The sequence below is a fragment of the Hydractinia symbiolongicarpus genome, chromosome 7, assembly GCF_029227915.1.
Source record: "Hydractinia symbiolongicarpus strain clone_291-10 chromosome 7, HSymV2.1, whole genome shotgun sequence".
In the NCBI taxonomy this organism is placed as follows: Eukaryota; Metazoa; Cnidaria; class Hydrozoa; order Anthoathecata; family Hydractiniidae; genus Hydractinia; species Hydractinia symbiolongicarpus.
The window spans coordinates 5,206,633-5,225,220 of NC_079881.1; the positions used below are offsets into that span (position 1 = coordinate 5,206,633).

The 18,588-nt window shown below is 33.2% G+C and overlaps 2 protein-coding genes across 2 annotated transcripts; both read left to right on the forward strand.

Moving 5' to 3' along the window:
- Window positions 1-681: 681 nt before the first annotated feature.
- LOC130649651 (dnaJ homolog subfamily C member 27-like) lies at window positions 682-11,326 on the forward strand. Its single transcript, XM_057455984.1, has 3 exons — window positions 682-1,657; window positions 8,859-9,216; window positions 10,291-11,326. The coding sequence occupies exons 1-3, from the start codon at window positions 1,436-1,438 to the stop codon at window positions 10,512-10,514; spliced, it is 804 nt and encodes a 267-aa protein (XP_057311967.1). The 5' UTR covers window positions 682-1,435; the 3' UTR covers window positions 10,515-11,326.
- Window positions 11,327-11,415: 89 nt separating this feature from the next.
- Window positions 11,416-16,548, forward strand: LOC130649652 (IQ domain-containing protein K-like). The gene is made up of 8 exons (XM_057455985.1): window positions 11,416-11,509; window positions 12,068-12,247; window positions 12,591-12,688; window positions 13,466-13,518; window positions 13,882-13,959; window positions 14,069-14,153; window positions 15,744-15,800; window positions 16,261-16,548. The coding sequence occupies exons 2-8, from the start codon at window positions 12,094-12,096 to the stop codon at window positions 16,507-16,509; spliced, it is 774 nt and encodes a 257-aa protein (XP_057311968.1). The 5' UTR covers window positions 11,416-11,509; window positions 12,068-12,093; the 3' UTR covers window positions 16,510-16,548.
- Window positions 16,549-18,588: the final 2,040 nt, after the last annotated feature.

Here is an 18,588-nt window from a genome sequence, read left to right on the forward strand (position 1 = left end):
TATGTTACAAGGAATTGCATTTTAAGAATGTTCCAGGCGAGTTTGTAAAAAAAGTACTGGCGGTTTTAGACGACAACCACCAATTTAATTCGAAAAGTCGCCTGCACTCACCCTTATATATGCTGGCGTTTGCGGCTTATCAACACCCTCTTCTTATCGGCACCCTGATGAATATCCACGTTTAACAAAATTATAGAAGCTTGGGGCAATGCTTTGTGCATGAGACTGGTTTGGGGTTTGATTTCCATTGAGGCGATTTAAAATGGGCAAGTAAATACTACCATCACCCCAGGCTAACCCGAGTCATGTAAGGCAAATTCGGCGATTCAGCTCAGCTTTGTTGCTGTAGTGACAATTGACATTTTGCTTAATTGACGAATCACATTTGTGCTACATCCGCCGTTTTTAAAATTTTGCAGGGTGAAAACAAATTTAGTTCGTAGGGGGAAGAATTCTAAAATATGTGGAAATGGAAGAATAATTAGCTAACGAAAGATAACCACAATAAAAATCTGTCTGGAAATGATGCTTAGCTAGCTATCTAGATTTTTCTCCAAAAAAATATCTGTGCTCAAACTTCCTAACATTGTTCTTAAAACTCCAAAATGTGTCCAACTCTGCACTCTTTTCACCTAAAATGACGTCAAACTGAATCACCAAATAATTAGGCTGATGGAACATTTGTGGGTTGTTGGATGTTGCAGAGAGTTTTCGGGTAGATGTTGGATGTTGAAGGAAGTTGTTTAATGTTGAAGAGACATTAGATAGAGACATGGTATATCCTTAGCTAGGTATTTGTGGTGAAACTAGATATGCAAAATATGCATATCTTTTTTTGAGATAGCCAGCAGCTCCCTAGCTAGCTAGCTATCTAAAACTTTATTAAAAAATAAATGAATATTAAAAATAACAAGTTAGTTTGGAACCAGTCTGGAAACCTGGAATTTCTTGACTCTCGTTGCCTGGAAGGCACTTCTAATGTTTTCTTCCTCTCTGGTGCCCCCTGAAACAACCAACTCAAAGATCATTCACTTCTGTCATCCTCCATATTGAAAATATGTCGTCATCAAAACAAATTCGTTCGACTAAAACAGGAATAAACTGAATGGACTAAATTGAATCTAGTGGAGTATGTAATGTTAAAATTTTTATAGTTATGTTTTCATTTTTTTCCTACAGGACGATACTATCTTTTCATTCTTACTATAAAATAAAAAAAAATTAACAAAAAGATGTATCAATTTTTTTTGCACAAAGAAAATGCATAAACTGGCTCACTCATGTACACTTTGCTTTGTTTACATATAATGGCGGCATTGACGGAGTAATCGGCTCTCTGCTAGGTAGCAAATTTTGTTGATCGTTTGAATTGATACTTAGGGTAAAGAAATATTGTTAATTCTTCTGTAGCAACGGAAATTTGAAATCGTTTGCCATGAGCAAGAAGCACAAAAAATCATCACGTGTTAAAGTAGTAAGTTTAGGTAGCACTGAATCAGGAAAATCATGTGTCATAAAAAGATATTGTGAAAAAAGGTTTGTTACCAAATATATGCCAACTGTTGGTGTTGACTTTGGAGTAACGAAAGTTGTTGTTGATGACCTGGAGCTGAAAGTTAATTTATTTGATTTATCTGGACATCCAGCTTTTAAAGAGGTATAAGTTTTTTTATTTAAAAAGTGGCTATTGTGGCGCCGTAGATTAGTGGTTATAGCTCTCGTACTCTGTGCGGGGGAGACCGGGGTTCGATTCCTCTTGACGGCGATTCAACATGGGCGAGTGAATGTTACCATAGCCCCGGGTTAACCCAAGCCATGTGAGGGAAATTGGGAAGATGGCACACTGTGTGGGCCGTTGGATGTTGCCGGGAGTTGTCTAGTAGAGCGCGGGCTCTAATTGGGTCTGCGTAACTCAAAATGAGCATTAAATACTCTAGGACTCTCCATCTACGCCATGGCCCCTCCTGGAAATAATAGACAGGGTATATCCCTCGATATTTGTGAGGCTAGCCATGTAAAATATGCACATCTATCTATCTATCTATCTATATATTGTGTACAGCTTAATTTGGATGTCAGCTTAATTAGGATGTATGATACAGTCTAATTAGGCGTTTTACAGCTTAGTTAAGATGTACAAAAATTCAATCATCGAAAACACACATTTAGCTAACTGAATTTCAGCATCTATCTAACTGAAACCTAATATTTATGGGCACATAAACATCTCCAATACCTTAGTTTTTTCGTAGCACCCCGAAGATCTGCTAAATTTAAAGTTTTAAAAAAAGCTGCATAAAGAGGCTGTATCACGTAAAGTGACATCCCAACTTTTAGGAAGCAGTACAGCTTAAATAAACTATTGCTACAATGAACCATTGTTTCTATTCCACATCTTTTGAACCCTGAGTGCTGGAAATAACTTTTTTTTATAATGAATATAGTGGTCAAACTGACGATGAAAGAGCTGCAGTGGTGATTCTGCTAAAATTTACATTTTTTGAGAAATCGAGGAAAAACTTTTTTACCTCCTAATTTAGATGTATGTCTCTAATTAAGCTTTGGAGATTTCCAAATTAAGCTATACTGCCTAATTACGAGGATTTCCCTGACTGTTGTATATAGCAGCTAGGCCATTATGTATAGCTAAATTCTTACTTGGAGACAATCTAAAATTTTTGAAGCAATAGACCATTTCGGAGATTATGCGCCATTATGGATTTTCGAAGCTCGGTGGTGCAAGTTGAACTTTGAACCCTATATGCCGTAGTAGAAAACTCTCTTAAAACACACAAAAAGAAACGAGTTTTGTATACACTCTTAGCGTGCCTAGGTCTTCGTATGTTTTTATCTAAGTAACAGGGGATAGCACCAGACAACATTTATTTAAGCGTATTGATTTGATCTATTAATTAATTAGAAATAGCAATTAAATACACGTGTAGGACGTAGGGATACTGAGTGTTTTTAACGCCAAAGTGATATATTTCATCAACTTTAAACATATTTTTACGATCGAATTATGCCGCTTACAACGTATGAGGATTTTTTAGAACTTAGTGTGAGGCATCTGACTGACTTCTTGTCAGCTCCTACAACGTATAAGGATTTTTTAGAACTTAGTGTGAGGCAGCTGACTGACTTCTTGTGAACTGAGTAATAGTTGAGTTAATCGCCAGAGCTTTTTCTGCTATGGAACTTATTATGCCAATAATTCAAACGAGCTTCAAAGAGTAATTTATTTATTTATCATAACGATTTACACTTTAGTAATAAATTACTGCTATAATTGCGTGTCCTGATAAAGAAACCGATAAAGACATTGGTATATATAACAAAAAATCATGTAAAATATACATTGTGACTGAAACAAATAACATAGAAAAATTAAAAATTGAATAACACTTTAGTCTGTAAAGTAAACTCATCATTTTTTCCTTTTTGATATTTTTTAATAAGGGAAGCATACAAAAAAATTATAGGGCAATAGCAAAAGCAGGGAAGAGAGACAGGTATTCTTTCTAATACCACTCTTAAAAGACTTCAGATAGGAGTGTTTAGGTAGACGAATCAAGGGACAAACATACAATTAGTGTAATTATCATCGAAAAACAAAATAATAAAAATTATTTGCAATTAAAAATGACTACTGACTCTATTCCTAAAATTTTGCGACTGCACCTGTTCACCGTATCTCTATGGGCGGTGTATTGAAAATTTTTACACCCATTATAGAGAAGAAGCCAGATTATTTTGCGAGCTTAAGTTTCACTTTAGGAATAGATAACATTGTAGAGTTTTGACAAGTATTTTGACGATGGATTATAACTCTCTAGATCTTCACAAATATTACAACCTAAACATTTCTTTACAAACCCAAAAACGTCCAAATCCAGTAAAGAATTTCCAAAATCAAAAATTTCTCTCTAAAAATCCAAGTTTAAAATCCAATGCCAATATCTTTATAATACACATTTTTAAATATCTAAATATAAAATGAAATTACCTTTAATCAAGCATTAATTACTAATTACAGACTTATAGCTAGCCACAGTACAATGTCCTAAAAGCATTTTTGAGAGACCTCTAGCTAGCTAGCTAGCTAGTTTAAAGATTTTTAGGATATATTAAGTTGCCTTTATTGTACAATAATAAATTAAAAGTACAAATAAGTGCATAATAAAAGCATCTTTCAAAATATATATCATAAAATTAGTATCACAAACATAAAAACAGATAACAAAAAGCAAAACTGTCCTGCCGCCAGCACGTCTGTTAGGGAAAACACTGAACAAAACGTGAAGTCCAAAGTTCAACTTGCACCACCGGGCTTCGAAAATCCATAATGGCGCATAATCTCCGAGATGGTCTATGTATTTCATAGTGTCAACAAAGTGCAACTTAGCTAGGTAAATATTTGGAGTGTTAGCTTTACGTAAACAATTTCCAATTTTCTTATACAGCTGTTTGAGCGAATCTAAAGCATTGTCTGTATTACGTGTATAAACATCTAATCTATACAAGATTTCAATTTCTTATCAAGTTTCTTTAAATGAAAATCTTCAGCTGCAGTTCTAGCTAGGATTTCATATTTTCACTGGTACTAAGACTTGTGTAATTTGCAATACTAGTCGTTAGCCCGTGGAAAAAGCCATTGGTTCGCCTGTCCTTTTTATACGGCATTGCGTGCATGTCGCTACTTGGGCAGCTAAGCTACCATTTTACACAACAGATGACAGATGGACAGACAAATACAAGTATTGTAATATAGATATTATACAGCCCAAATAATTTCTAGCGAATAAAATGTTATGCCCTATTGTTTATTTGATTCACCAAGTTTTCCCAATAACTTGTCTCTTCTGATTTTTGCACAATAGACCTTTTTTATTGTTTACATTTTTCACGGTAAATAGATGCCAGTGCTAGGTGAAGTGTGGTTCTTTTCTGTCTGTTTCTTTGCCACAGGTACAGTGTCGTTTCAAGTAACTATACACAAGTATACGAGTATGGGTACATTAAATGACAAGTACAGTGCAAGACGAGTACAAGTAATCGGCAAGTATACTACTCCGTACACTTAAGTAAAGCAGCCTCTTCCACATTTGAGTACAATAAGTGAATGATTTGTGAGTACGTGTTTGAGTATAAGATACAAAAACGGGAATTCGTTGTAGCATAATTTTATTAATTATTATTAATTTTAATTTTAGTTCGTTTTCGCATCGTAAGAAGTAACATTTTATTTTACATTAATCTTTTTTATGTTGTACCAAATTCTCTTCAGTTTACATAAAAATGTATACTTTTCTGTAATGGTTTTTTATAACTTTACATTTAAATACTTTATTTCTCATTAACAAGGAAACTCTTTGCTACTTACATCTGTTATCTAAATGCTTTTTTCTCCTAGCTAAATGTGTTCTTGCTACATTAAACATCATTCCCTTCTTTTCGCATGCACAAATTAAACAATGGACTCTGGAGAATAAATTAAGCCAATCACATTTAATTTAATTGTTTTGTAACAAAAATATGAAGTTTAAAAATAATGTGAATCAAGCATCTGCGTCTTTTAGATGCATAAAAAGAAACAAAACTTTGAATTGTTACAGATTTTCTGTAACAACGATGTGCGGAGGATTTTTCTCCTGTTTTTATAATTTTATTATCCATTTTTATCTTACCAATCATAGTGTTCATAATAAAATAAGTGGCAGTAATTGGAAGGAGAAAGTTTCATGTGTCTTTAATTGTATTTTAATTTTTTTTTACACATTTTGTGGCCACTTGGTGTTTGAAAGTTGCGAATATAAAAAATAAAAAAGAATGAATATCATGAAACTAAATTGTTACATTTTTTTACTGTTTTTTAACAGCATTTATCAATTTAGTCCTGGGCACTAGCTTGTTAAAAATGCCTGTCAATAACACCTAAAAGTAATACCTGCTCTATTACAAGAAGCACATTATTTCAATATGCTCAATGTGATTGCAAAGATATAAATAGATTTGAATAACATTCAACACAAAAGAAAAATTAATCTCCAGAATCGTGTTTTAGAGAGAGTGAGGAAATCGTTATTGAGAGAAAAAAGTGCAGTTAGGTCATAAGTATTGGGTTCTTTTAAAAAACAAAACAAAATGGCCTATAACATTACTCTATTTCATTAGAAAACTGTTTAAACATTGCAGGATTTCTTTCAAAAACTGTTTAAATCTTGCCATGATGTATTTTATTTGAAAATTATCAAAACAGAGTTTTCCTAAACTTAAGAAAACTGTTTTTTGTTTTAAAATATGACAACGAGATGGTGAGAAACCCAACAACGTCCTAATTAATTAAAAAAAACATTGAAACAAATACTAACATAAACACCGAAAAACATTTTTAGACAATATCATAAAAGTTTATTGTTTAATTTTACCGTTTCCCTTTCGTGCACGCTAGCGAGTACTGTGTGAGTACAGTAGCAAAAAAGTGCGAGTATTTTTGACGTACTCGTACGCACAGTATACTCGTTGCGTACTCGTGGAATACCCACAGAAGAAATTACTCGTACCCGTAGTTTAATACTCATGTATAGTTACTCGCGATTGGTACTGTATCATTACAACTTTATATGAATATATGTCAATCAGAATTAACCATCTACACTCCACAATAGCCTCAACAATGTTTTCGGAGAAAGAAAGACAAGTCAACAAGTATTGCAACACTTTTGATCATAAAAGAGGCTTTAGAAATAATTCCAATGTGTCTCATATTAAAGTATACATCACAGAATAAGCGCAAACCACATAGATTGGATTTTATCAGTTAATTAATTTTTAGCTCAGCCTGCACAAATACTAAACCCGTTTACCAGCATTTTTGCTAAGTTGTTTTAAGGGATGACATATAAATGTAGTCAAAACCATAAAGTTATGTATATACAGTAGCAAGTGGAATCGTCATATTATTCTTTGGATCTTGCAACGCCCTCTTTGCCTTTGTGGACTCCCCTAAGTCTTTATCTTGGTGTGCAAGGCTCTTTTACAATGTTTTCATTTTTCCAACAATGTTCTCCTGTTAATGAAATGTTTCGCAAATTGTGTCACTTCATTCCAGTTTTTTCACTTCTGATGTCCGTCGTATTTACCATAATCTTCTCCTTCCAACTCATCTCTTCTATTACTCCTTTGCATGTTAGTACATGTGCTCCTGTGTTTCCTCACTTTTTCCACACTTTTTCCACATCCAAAGCATACTCTTTCAGCTGCCATATATTTTCTTATATTCCACATTCTCAGTTTTGTTTTCATTCTATCTGATACCTCTTCTATCCCCTTTTTTATTATGTACCCTTGTTTTTTATATTTTTGCCCTATCTGACTTTTAAGCTTACTCATTTTTTCATCTTTGATTCTTTTTCCACCCTTCTGGGGATCTGTTCCAATTTTTTATAATTCTCAACATACTGTATATACATCTATTCCATATTCATTTCCATCCTGTTCTATTTCTCCATACCAGTTATCTTTCCATCCTTGTCTTTTCTGTTCTAATATTACTCTCTTGAATACTCTTTCTTGTTCATTTGAGCTTATGACATTCTGCAGTAGCATCATTCTTTCATACACAACCCTTGCTCACATTGTCCACATTCCCAATGCATTAATAATTCCCCAGTATGGTGTTGAGATTGGCATTCGTATCATATTCTTCAGTGCACGAGCCTTATCCAGTTTTCCCCAGTCACACTTTTTCACCATTTTGTCCATGTTTTCAAATTATACAGGATTCCTGGTACTTTTGTTTTCTCGTGCATGAGAATTATCGCATCTGTGCTTTTTTCTCCATATTTCCCTTTGTCTGCTATTTTCTTTGCCTCTTCAACCGTCGCTTTATTTTTCCTCTCAGCTTCTTCTAGTTGTCTTTCCATGGTCCCAGTAGTTGTTATGTAATTTCCCAAATATGATACTCTTTTGTTTGCTCTATTCTTTTCTTTTCAAATTCTACTTTAACTTCTTCTACCGACTCTCTTCCTGTTTTGATCACTATGTATTGCCTTTTTCCATTGGCATTTTTGAACGCATATTTCTTCTTGATCTCCATTGCCCCCAGATTTCTCCCTACTCCTTCTATGTGATTTTTGCTGCCTGCTCCGTTATGTCATCCACGTATCCAAGTGCTTTCACTGCTAACGTTGGTGAAATCACTGTTATAGTTTCTTCTTCCATTTCATTCACTTTATCTGCATTTTTAGCAACACAACCCTGGGCCAAACACAGTTTCTTGCTTCACTATTTTTTCCCACTTGTACCTATTTTGTCAAACTAGCTAGTGTATTCACCACAATTCTGACTTCTTTGTTCATTTCATAGATGAGTTTGATTTCTTTCTTCCTTATCCCTGCATCTCTCATATCTATCAGACAGTCCTGAAGCCATAATTTGTCAAAGCACTTTTCTGCATCAGCCATTAATATATACATGTTTTTCTTTAATCGTCTATTATTATCCATAATTGCCAGGGGTATAATCCGGTTGTCACTTGTAGATATCCCTTTTTTTCCTCCACTTTGATACACACTTGTCTGTAGGCTGCTTTCAACTTTGTTTAAGATAATCTTTTCCACAAGAGTTGTAAGAGTTGTTTGTTTAGATAATCATGTAATAAGGTTAGCTGACTGTACTTGATTTAAATAATTATACTAAGCAACTCCAATTCTAACTGTGCTGTATTTTTAGTTATTATATTTTAAGAAATTATCAATGATTGTGATCTAGAAATTATAACATTTTGTAATTTTTTCAAGAGTCTGGCCACTTTCTCTGCTCTAAAGTATTACTACTTTGTATTTCACAATTTTTAGGTGAGAAACGAGTTCTACAAAGACACTCAAGGCGTCTTGCTAGTTTATGATGTTACTAACAAGGCATCATTTGAAGCTCTTGATAGTTGGTTTAAAGAAGTTAAACAGTATATCCCTGATCCGATTGACATAAGTCGTATTGTGTTTATCTTATGTGCAAATAAGATTGACAAAAAGAACTCTAGGACTGTTGATTTTGTGAAAGGCCGTGAGTGGGCACAAAAACATGGATTTTATTACTTTGAAACGTCATCACAAACAGGAGATGGGATAAATGAAGCCTTTGAAATGTTGTTTAAAGGACTCACTCAAGTCATTGAAACTGGAGAAAGACCAAAAAATGTTGCTGCTACTTTAGGTATCTGAAACTTTTTAAAAGCATAAAGACTATAGAAATATTTTTTAAAGGTTTTGATATTTTCCATTCATTAGGCATAGTATTTCAAGACTAAGTAAATAAACTAGTCAATAAGGCCCGTGGAAAAATCCACTTAGGCAGGATAACAGAGAAAAACAACCGTCATTTAAATTTTGCTGACGTCAGCAGAGACCTGTCAGAAAACCAAAAAAATTTTTTCAGAAATTTGTATGCCTGTTGCCTTCATCGTATAGATCTTGAAACGCTGATCAAGAAAATGTATAGGATCGTGTACTTTTGACAAACAGGTGCAGAGATATTAGGGTTTAAAGGTTTTTTGATGACGTCATTAACCTGTCCATTCCGAAACGGATTCCCTGACCTAGGTTTGGGAAACCTACCCAAATTGGTCCCAGTTAGTCCCTAGTTACCCACACAGGAGATGACGTCAGTTATTTCCACCCGTTTCCAAGTTATTAAGCCTTAAATTTAAAAGTGCAATGCAATGGCTTCACTAATCTTAATATACTTTCCTTTGACGTCAATATTGCTTTAACGTCAAAGTTTGCTAATTTACAGAACAAATTTATAGGCGATGTTTTATAGATTTTATCAAAGAAATTTTATCCACTTTGCAAAAGTGACAGACAGACACACTTAGCGTATTATTATAAGAGATTAAACAAACATTATCTGAGACAGCTTATTTATCAATGTTTAATGGAATGATGCTTTAGTCACAAATTTTTGAATGCTTTCTTTAAATCTGACTGATTTATACTACAATTTGAAACAAAAAGCTCTGACATCAAAAAAGAAAAGGTTATATAGATTATTAGTAACTTTAAATGGATAGTTTTTGGATGTTTTTAGGGTTTTCGCCTAAAATTTGACTTGAAACATTCTAAATTTTACTCAAAAATCTTCAAAATTATGAAGTTTAAATCTGTGGCTATCCTTCACACTGCATTGATATATAAAATAACAAAAACATTAGGAGGTTATATTTTGCCAGTTTTTTTACCCTGCTGTATAGATATCCGAATTAGATTTATATTCTTTTTTTTTCTATAGGTTATACTAAGGAACAGATGGATGCCATTCAAAAATTAAAAACATGTAAAGATAATTACAGCCGACTTGGACTTTCCTATGGCGCTTCACAAGAAGATGTCAGTAAAAGTTATCGCAAGCTTGCAAAACTGTTACATCCTGATAAATGTGAAATTCCAGACAGCGAGGATGCTTTTAAAATACTTGTAGCAGCTCGAGACGCTTTGATTAATAATGGGAAATAATAATTTAAAATTTAAAAGATATTTAAATTTGTAATTGGCTTGTTTTCCAAATGGAGTGTTTTTAAATTTTTTTTTATAACAAATAGTCTTTATTTTTAAACTTTTATGGTTATGTTAATTTGCTGAAACAAAACATCTTCCAGAACTACTGATGAAATTTTGTTGGTGATTGTGCTGCTAATTTGTTTTTTGTTGTAATGAAAAAGATTTCTGTGAAAAAAAAATCAGATTTTTAAAATTGTGGTTTTCTATTATTACAGTAGAAATCCAGCTCAGTATAGGGACATCATACTTTTGTTAATAATATAAATGTACAAATATTCATATATTTAAAACTCTTTTAGGATCAATCTTCCCTTTTTCCTGTCATATGCTTTTGTGTTTAGAATTTGCTATAATCCTAATATATTCCCCTGCAAATCGTTATTTATATATATTTTTACACAGTAGTTTCATGGTAAAAGTTGTATTTGTAGATTATTTTGAATGTTGTATATTATAAATTATTTTCAGTTGTATATTCTTTTAAAAACATGTTGGGGCTGGCATTGTATTTTCTTCCATGTTTCTCTTAATCATTGTATAAAGTCGTAAGATTAAAATTAAACTCAAAAAGGTAACATGGGGCCAGGAAAGCTTGATTAACTATGCTGATTGAAAAAGCTGATTATGTGGTTACGTAAATACTTGACCACACAATCAGCTTTTTTAAGCAAGGTTGTAGATTTTATACTCAGTGAAATCCTGCTGTTTTTCATCATTTTCCATTCTAATATTTTAAAAATAGAGCACTCTTCGTCAGTTTCTCCATTATAATGTTTTTTATTTGAATCATTTCTTCGAATTTATGTTGTATTTTTGTTGTTTATGGTACACACTCAACGTTTTGGTTATATTTCATGTTTTAGTAAAAAATAAACGAAATTTAAAACTGCAATCGAGGAGATCCTTTTGGACAATGTTGTTAGAGGCTTAGTCTAGCTTTTGTCTTTAAGGTAGCTAAAGATTTATTCTCGTAGTTTTCCCACAACCTGGTTTGTGGTTTGAGTCATGTGTTTTCACTGTTTTCTCGACCGAGTCCTTCCTGTGCCTTCCTCACAACACCAAGCTTTTATTTTTATTTTATTTTTCATCTAGTTTTTAATTCGTGTATTATTGTGCTTGCAGTTTTATTTTTTTGGTCCTGAAATGCGTGTGAGTTTGTAAGCTAAATAAAATGTTCAAGAGTGCAAGATCACGTAAAACAGATACACATTTTTTTATAAACAAACATTGTTTAACTATACTATTAAAACATCCCAAAATATGTGCATATACTCATTTTTACCTGGGTGGGTTTATTAGAAAAATTATTTATTTTCAAAGTATTTTTTTCATTTATACTACTATTTATCACTTTATACGAAATTTTAACAATTTCTGAAGTGATTGTTTAAACTTTGCATTGTTTATCAAAAAAGGTGTAACCAACTTTCCTTGGCCTAAGCTATCAGAACGAACTACACTGTAAATCTTTAAAGCTTATGGTTATTGCATGTTTTATAACTTTATAGATTATATGGTTATTTAAAAATGTAAGATGCAACTAGAAGAGAAACAAATTAATAAGGAAAAAGAAAATGTCGATGATGTGAAATTGTGTGTTGTTGAAGATGCTGAATATGAAGAACTTTTGCAATATTTAGGTGTCTCGTCATCTCAATTATGCGATGTTGCCCCAAACCCGCAAAAATGTAAGTGAGGATGATTTCACCTTTTTTATTACATCCCGCTGTTATTCTTTAGTGTTTCCACAAAACATTTTTTACACAACATCTTTTTTTTTTTTTTTTAAATTTTCATTCCAATATCTTACAAACATCAATCTAACCATAAGTTATATTAGCAGACCAAAGACCTAAAATTCAAGATAGCGCTGAAATGAAAATAGGTTGTGGATGCTTTAGTGACTGTAGTTTAATTCATAAAAAAACTCAATTGAGTTCTTGCGACCTTGTGCGTCACAAAGTTTATGTACAATAATCTAACTGGCTCACCTGCATTATCTCTGCACTTACGTTTTTATTACTATTTTAGGTTCAGCAAGGGAATATGTTGAATATTATATATTCCCTGTTCTTCTTCCTGCGTTGAATAAAATGCTGACATCAGCAAAAGAAAATTTAGTTTTTGAGGTACTGTGTATATATTGGTTATAGCTGTGTGTACCTTAAGGACTTAAATTGTTGGGACATAAATTTTCGTTTCTGCGTTTTTTCGCTCAAGATCCCAATAGTTGTGTCACAAAATGCAATCTACCATCGTGAATCGCAATAATAATATCGCGAAAGATTTAAAAACATGCCGAAATGCAATAATTATTTTCGCAAAATAATTGAAAACATGCCGAAATGCGATAATTAATGTCGCAAAATAATTGAAAACATGCTGAAATGCAATAATTAATGTCGCAATATGTATAAAAGAAAATTAATATAACTTAATATAAATCTTTTCTGTAAAAATAGTAAAAATTCCATACAAAAAAATTAAGGCATTTTTATTGAGAAGTCCTAAAATATATAGTGAGCATTCAAATCGCAATAATTTATGTTCGCAATACTTGTCCTATAAGGTATACCTTTCTGTTACAAAATACACCAGTGACACGAAGAAGTTGATTTATTTGCCACACTCTCGCTCATACACTAAATTTATTTGTTAAAAATAACTTTAATATTGTTTTAAGTGTGTGTGATTCGATTTTTTTAAGAAGTTACCAAAAAGATTGAAATGAAGGCTAATACATTTATAAATTTTGACCATGTAATTTCATTAAAAGTATAATATATTTTCTAAAAATTTAAAACGTTCCAGTGGTCAATGATTTGGGTCAATGAGTTGCTGTTTTCACAGAAACTAAATACGTTATTGCTAATTTCTTCTGTTATACTGTTCTGTTTGTTTTCTAGAGAAAAAGGACTAAATTTAACCCATGCGACTTCTTGACTGAATATTTATACAAGTAGGAATGATTATTGTGTGTTTTTTATATATTTTATATTTATAATAATTTTTTATGTAACAAAATAAGTTTCTTTAAACCGTTTCATCATTTATTAAGAGACAGATCTTATTATTTTTCAAAAAGAAATAGTATGCTTTTAGGTAGCTTTCGAACCTCTAGTTAAGTGTGTGCTCTGCTTTCACAATGTCGATATCTTTTACGCAAACTGAGAGTGAACTAAGATCGCTCACACATCCACTCTTTAATAGCATTATCTTGGAGGAAGACTTCCAAGGCTGTACCAAAGGGAGAGGTTATCTGGGATTAAATCTGCAGTACACTTGCATTCAGTTTTCGAACTAGTCGGCAATTGTTTTTTAGTCATAATCCATATCAAGAAGAACGCGAAAATCGCTCTCTTTGGGATATCCCGTTCGTCCAAGAAATTTTAAAAAGAAAGTAAGTATAGCAAAAGAATTTTCTTGTTTCGCAAAACAGAAAGATTAAAAATATTTACACCTCTCAATAACACGTCTACAAGTACTCATGCTCCTAACTTTTGTTTTAGACCCAGACCCCCTCTGCCTTTATCGTTGGTGTGGAGTGAAGAGGAAGCAGCAACTGTTATTCAGTCGGGATGGAGAGGGTATATTGTAAGTGAAATGTAGCACTAACTAAAGCTTATGGGTTTTTTATTTATCTATTTATTCGCTTCTTACTTTGTAGGTCTGTACACGCCCTTTTTGTTCCATAATTTGTTCATTTTTTTTCTACTTGTTCTTTTTGTTTGTTTGTTTTGTGAAACGGAAGCTAGATTGGAGTAAATTTCACTTCAGTGTAAGTAAACAACAGAGGAAACCCTTACTAGAAAGAGAGGGGAAGTACCACACATGGGCTTATAATAGGGGAGATATCAGTATTTAACACTTTCGCAACACCAGCATCTCTTTAATAATAGCCGTATTTTGTCGTCTGTCTGTCCGCGATAGGCGAGTCCCATGGCGGAATCACAAAAGCGATATATAAAGGACGGGCGACCCCATGGATTTTTTCACGGGTTAACGGCTAGTCTCTTTAATAAGACGGGCGAACCCGTGGATTTATCCAAGGGTTACCGACTAGTATGTTTTATGATTCCTACATCGTAGCCTACTGGTTTTTTAACGCATTTAAGTACTGGAGCAAAACTATGCAGCACAGTAAAAGCGGAAATAGATCCTACCCGTATGAGAACTTCTGACCCTTTACCTTCCTTAATGTTACTTAAGTTTCTGCAGTTTTCAGGCTCAAATGTTGCTCATACTTAATTGATCATTAGTCATCTACTTGGGAAGTCCAAAATTTTTTGTTGCTCAGCTGGCGCTCCAATCGAAATGAAACTCCCGTTTTTATCACATTTGTTGTCGTATAAGAAACTTAAAAGTCTTGAACACTATTGCTGTTTTTCTAAATCCTTTTGTTTTTCTTTTTTTACTTTTTTATTTCTTTTTTCATTCACTTCAGGCTAGCAGTCACATTAAATGTTTGCTTCGTTTTTTTAAAAGAATATAAACCAGTCGTATTGGCAGAAAGTTCTACGGCGTATTACTGATTTTTAACAGTCCTCCACAGGGAATTATTATCAACCGGCACAGCAAAAGACGAAAGAAAAATATAAAAGCAGAAAAATGAGTTCAAGTTTGTAAACACCTCTCTTTTGAAAACTAGATAAAACGTAAAAATCAATGAAAACAACTATTTTTGATTTATTTCGGTTTTTAAAGAGAATTTTAGTTTTTGAAACTCCTTGTAAGCAAATACAAATCTGGCTTCATAAAATTTCCGATCAAAAAAAAAAAATTAACAAACGACCGTGGTAGCTCGGTGAAACTGGCGAAACCAACTGAATATAAAATAATAATTCCAAATGATTTATTTGTAAAAATAATAGGTTTTTTTTTTGTACCTTTTGTACCGTTCAACCTTGGAGGAACAAGGTTCAATAGGGTAGTTTTCAAAACCTAATGATTTTCGTACCGCTACACTAGACTGGTACCCTTCCGTGCTTCACTAGTCTCGATAGTAAAAACGGCGATAAAAAAGAAGCCCATTTTAAAGTTCTACCGGCTAAAGTCGTAGAACAATAAAACCTTCTATTGCTTACAAAAGAGATTGATACATCTACTTAAAAATAAAGGGATTGATACGTCTAAGGGGCTACTTGACTTAACTTAATAACGACACGCAATGTTTTTTGTTGTTAGGTTAGAAAAGACCCAGAAGTACAAGAGTTGAGACAATATCAACAAGACATGCGAGAGGTGTGTAACCCATCTTACCAACCATCAATCAAAAGTCGTACAGTAAAACGTATTTGCAGATGTGAATTGTTTCTTTATAATTAAATTTTATTCACATTAGCTAATTCTATAAGTTAGCCGATCGGCAAAATTAACTTATCTACCATTCTCTGTAATGTTTCTTATTTACGACTTTGTTTTTAAGTTTGCTTGCTCATGTTGTCAGTTATCATGGTTAACCGGCAACCTCTTTGGTAACAAGCTGAATTAATATGTTGTGAACATTATTTTGTTCTTTTATATTTATGTTTTGTGTGAATTTTATGCCCTTTTTTAACAGGTTTCTACAATATGTCCCAAAAGGCGAATAAAGTCTTTGCACTATTTTAAAGTGTTTTCATTTTACCCTGTCAACACTGTTGCCAATGGCAATATTGTTACCATGACAACTATTAGCATGTCACCACCACAATTTATTTAGAGTTCATACCACATTATGTTTCGTGTTGAGGACTTTTGGAAACAACACCCTGTGGAAGATGTTGATAAAGATGATGAAGTTATGTGCAGTACCGAAGTTATCAACAGCGATGAAGTGGCACCGCGACACAGCGAAAAAGACATTACGGAATACATGTCAAGTTACAAGGCTACATCCAGTCCTGAAGTTATATCCACTTCCAAAGTAGTATCCCAAGCTGATGTCGACCCAAACATAGAATTAATGTAAATTTTATTTATTGTGAAATGTTTGTTTTTAGTAATGTTATTATTTGCGTTTTGTTATTAAACGCAGTTATTTCCTTCCTGAAACGAGGTACAAAATTAACAATCACGGAATTACCACGAAGAAAATTAACGCAACTGCGTATAACAACTTTAAGAAAGGATATAATTAACGCGATTTAACTCAAATCACTTTACAAAAGCATAAAATAAGGTGAATCAGGAAATATCTTTATTTTGAAAATGGGTTCATTAACAATCAGTTTCTATTCAACATAGTATGATGTCAGATTCCCTTGCACACATTAAATGAGTGAATCTTACCAGGACGATACTAATTTTATTTTCGTCAATCAAACGAAAAAGGAGTATGTGTGTGCGCAAAATATTTTGGTAAGGTGCATTTAATTAACGCAAACTTTTAAAATCTCCGTTAATTTGTGCGACGTTAATTTTCCGGAATAAGGTAAATCATTCCTTTTTTTGGTACATATCTTGCAGGTTTAAAAACCCATGATGGAACAAATGTGACCAAATGCGAAAGAAAGAATGCGGAATTAATGCTAACGAACTTGCCTTGTATCGTAAACTTAAATCCTGTATCGTTTAAACGAAGGCTGACAATCCCAATAAGATATTGGCGGTTACTAGTTCCGCAATTTCAATAAAAAATGTGCGCCTTCGCAATATTTTATTCTGCGTTTTATACAACTCATGCTGATTTTCACAAACAATTTCTTCTCGTAAGGAGGTAAGAGTGGTACTTTAGGTTAAAAGTCCGCTTTGTGTATTGCATCTTTTTATGATTTTGTACTTTTTACTTCAAAATACGTCATTTCCAGACAATGTATATACGGAGTGTGGTATTTCAACTGTGCGGATTCTTCCAACGCTTACAAGTACAATATCACAAGACAGTCTGCGAAAACAAATGATATACTTATATATTTATAACACTTGGCACTAGAAAATATTATTCTTTTTTTACCATTTACCTAAGGTGAAAGTATTCCTTTCTGGTACGTTTCGAGCTTTTTTCTCGTCTTTATGGCTGTAATTAGCCACTTTTTATAAAAATACACGAAAAACTAACGCTAATCCAGTCTGTTGGAACATCAATTTCTTCATGTAATGTGCCTATACACTTTGCCAATTCTACCGGAGAGTTCTTAATAATTTCGTTTCCAGCCTGGGAACTTAAGCTATAAAACAATGCTGAACTTATATTATAGAGCTTAAAAAGTTGTTTAACAATTTTTTTTTATTTTTTGTAAGAAACTCGCATACCTTATGACGTCACTTTTCAGCTTGGAGGTCGCCATAAAACAATAAGAGGCCTGGGATGAGCAAACATGTGTCTGGCATAAATTTTATGTTAATCAATTCACCTTGATAATATCTATGCATTAATAAAGTTTGAATGCACATCCCTTAACAGGTCTAAAATTACAGATGGCAGTAATGTCAAAATTGCCATTACTTCTTATATATGACATCATAATTTATGCAGCATAATTAAATCTGAAAATTTTTAAGTGTGAGTATCTTGAGAATGAAGAGCTTTTAAAAAAAATAAAAAAACATAAGACCAACAAAGACCAACATCATTTTATACCTCGGATTCTCTTTCAGAGCTGGCACGAGGTTTAATTTCTACCCAATCCCCGACCCCAGAGCTCTTTGAGATAAACTCGAGACTTTAATCCCAAAGAGCGCTGGGGACGAGAATATTCCATCCTAACAACAGTTGGCGCATTGTGAAACACGCAGTTGCGGTCATATAATGTGACTGCAAAATACCCTGTTGTCCTAAACACAAAGCGGACACTTTTAACTACATTCACCGTCCTGACGTAACAAATCCGCTACTGGCATTGTGTTTCATTTCTACATACATGGGGACAGTGACACAAATTTCGTATATAGTTGTCTCAATGTCTTGGAGACAAAGTTGTAGCAGTGTGATATAAACTGACGTTTTTCAAGAAATCAGTTATATAGTCTTGGCAAAACACTATACCGCTTACTACGCATGCAACGAGTTTGGAAATAAAGCGAATTCGCACCCTCGTCCCCAGGGTCT